A 2,727-nucleotide genomic window follows, 5' to 3' on the forward strand; every position below is an offset into this window, starting at 1 on the left:
GGGGGGGGCAGAGGTGGACTCTACACCACTGTTCGGGGCCGGCTCTGTCAGGGGGAGAATTTGTGTCCCTGGCAGCAGCCGGGCCTTGGTCTGTAATCGAGGGTCAGTGGTTTTTGTTGATGGTTTTTCTCAGTTTGCTCTTTTTCATTCTCTGATTCGACTGTTTGGAAAAACAATATTTTAGAAAAGGCAACACGACCTCCTCATTCTGGAGAAAGACGGGAGGTGTTGGACGCCATCAGTGACGACATGATGCTGACTAAGATGACCACCTTTGTGGCGTTGTCATTTCTGTCGTTGCTGTTGTCGTTGTCGTTGTCGTTACTGTCGTTGTTGTTGTCGTTGTTACTGTTGTATTGTTGTCGTTGTTACTGTCGTTGTTGTTGTCGTTGTTGTCGTTGTCGTCGTTGTTGTCGTTTGGTGGCGTACAGACCGACCTTGTACAAACAGAACAGCCGATCTGCTCTCGATGCCCTGGAGGTCACAGGTGACCGTTCCCTCGTTCGACCTCCGCGTGTCCTTCAGGACAAACATCCAGCCGTCGCCCTCCGACCCCGCCGTCACCTGCTGGGCGGTGATGTTGGGGTTGCTGGAGTGTAGCACGCCGTGCACCTTGGAGATGGTGAGCGCCGTCGTGCCGTTCAACAGCCACACCATGACCGTCCACTGGGGGGTGAGGGCGCTGCAGGTGAAGCGAGCCTCGTCCCCCCGCAGGACGGTGAGCGTCTGAGGGAACAGCTTCATCTGAGCTGCTGATGCTGGACATCCACAGACAGACAGACAGACAGAGAGACAGACAGAGAGACAGACAGAGAGACAGACAGAGAGACAGACAGAGAGACAGACAGAGAGACAGACAGAGAGACAGACAGACAGACAGACAGACAGACGTCACTGTGACATCAGCAGTGGTTGACTTCACTGAGTGATTAAAATACAGCCCTAAACTGTGTCAGTTTCCTCACCCTCGTTCCTGTACGACAGCAGCAGCAACAACAAATGGACGACCATGGTTTAAGGCCTGAAATGGAAGATATATATATATATATATGTATATGTATATGTGCAGTACTACAGTACTACAGTTGTACACAGGTATCAGTGCCTCTCGTCACAGTACAGACACACAGACCAAAGGTCGGTGAAGAACTCTGAGGTTTTTGAACTTCACCTTGAACAGAGATATTCATTCATTCATCGGTTGCAAGAAAAGGAAACTAAATGATGAATCTGTTCATCTGTGATCTTGGCCTAATGTACAGTTACTGTTGTGAACCGAGTCCTTTTGCTCCCAGAACAGTCACAGCTCACGGAAACAAACTGACCTTCAGTTAAATAAACATTTGTTCCAGATAAGATTTTAAACAGTCTCCAAAAAAACAGAACATTTATTTTCAATTTTCCAGCTGTAGAAAATACCAGAGCAGATAAAATAGTCTGGTGTTTTTACCTCACCTCAGATTGGCGTCTGTGCAGGTCTGTGTCACACAGTCACGACACATGTCAACAATGCTGCCGTTCCTGCCCCGTCCTGCAGCTCCTGCTCAGAGGTGTCACCCAAAAATGTGTGGTTAACCATTAGTGAAGTCAGTGGGAACTTTGTCCGTGAGCACACAGTACGACAGTACGACACAGTACGGAGATGCTTTTCATTAAGACCCGAGCCATCAGGTCCCAGGGCTCCAGCGGGTACACGCCCCCAATCTTTATCACATCATAAATAAGTGTTGATGGTTTTTGGACCAGTTCTGAGTTGACTGGTTCTGAGGGAGATGCTTTTCATTAAGTTCATTAAAGGTAACTTTCAATTATCTTCTAATAACATGTACAACATTAATGTTTGACTTTGGAAAATTTTTCTTTTTGTGTTTCACTTTAACGTCTGATCGTAACTGTATGAACTGATGATTTAAAATGTTTACTTTCAAAGTGTGTCCTTTAATTCTTCTGCTTCAGTTCAGCAGAAAACCTGCAGATTTACTTTAAAAAAATCAAATTACTATTATTGTTTATTTAGTACGATAATAAAACAACTTTTTTCCCTATTCAATACATTAATTAAATGATTAATTTATTGATTGTTCAGTTGCTCCAAACTCAACCCACGATCTTAACGTGGCAGGGTCCTGTCCGTGTTGCTGGACCCTCCGTGCTGCCCTCGTGCTCGTTGATTTTCATGTCAACAAATAAAAACAGCATGAACTCACTCCACACTCCTGTTGGTTTTTTTCACCGGTCTAATTCACTGCATTTTCATTTACATCCAAGTCTGAGTCACATGTTTCACTCTTCATTCCACAAAGTGCATTGATTAGACATCAGTACAGACAGAGGTCAGTGCTGCTGCTGCTGCTGCTGCTGCTCTGCAGTCTGGGACGGGGATCTCACCCAGAGGATGAAGGCGTGACATTTAAATAAAAGAACAGAACACATCTGGAGTGAGCGGTGAGCTATGCTATGCTGCTGTTTTACATTATTTAAAAAGGTCACCGCCGCTCTGTGTTAGAAAACTAGAATCTCTAAACGTAAAACAAGAGAAATATGTTTGAATTTAACAAAAGAAAAAAAAATAATACACCTGCTGCATTTACAAATGTCACTTATTAAAAACAAAGTGTCACCGCGAGGCTTCTCTGCACATTCAATAGACTCGACGAAATACAAAAGTTAAGTCAAATATTGCAGTCAAATGGGGGAGTTAGAGAGGAGAGAGAGAGGGAGGGGGAG

General features: G+C 44.8%; 1 protein-coding gene across 4 annotated transcripts in view; it reads right to left on the minus strand.

Annotated features, from left to right (window-relative positions):
* The window catches only part of igsf5b (immunoglobulin superfamily, member 5b), a 10,139-nt gene extending 8,534 nt beyond the window's left edge, over positions 1–1,605 (minus strand). For 2 of the 4 annotated variants that reach the window (XM_025055072.1, XM_025055074.1), the window contains exons 1-3: positions 1,456–1,605; positions 966–1,021; positions 438–758 (exon numbers count right to left, since the gene is read on the minus strand). In XM_025055072.1, coding sequence (XP_024910840.1) covers positions 438–758; positions 966–1,011 — 367 coding nt within the window. In that variant the 5' untranslated portion in view covers positions 1,012–1,021; positions 1,456–1,605. Of the gene's footprint in view, positions 1–437; positions 759–965; positions 1,022–1,450 lie in introns of all 4 variants that reach the window. The other 2 variants (XM_025055073.1, XM_017031840.2) reach the window with 2 other exon arrangements.
* Between the last annotated feature and the right edge of the window lie 1,122 nt (positions 1,606–2,727).

Source organism: Cynoglossus semilaevis, chromosome 4 (genome assembly GCF_000523025.1).
Source record: "Cynoglossus semilaevis isolate Cse_v1.0 chromosome 4, Cse_v1.0, whole genome shotgun sequence".
Lineage (NCBI taxonomy): Eukaryota > Metazoa > Chordata > Actinopteri > Pleuronectiformes > Cynoglossidae > Cynoglossus > Cynoglossus semilaevis.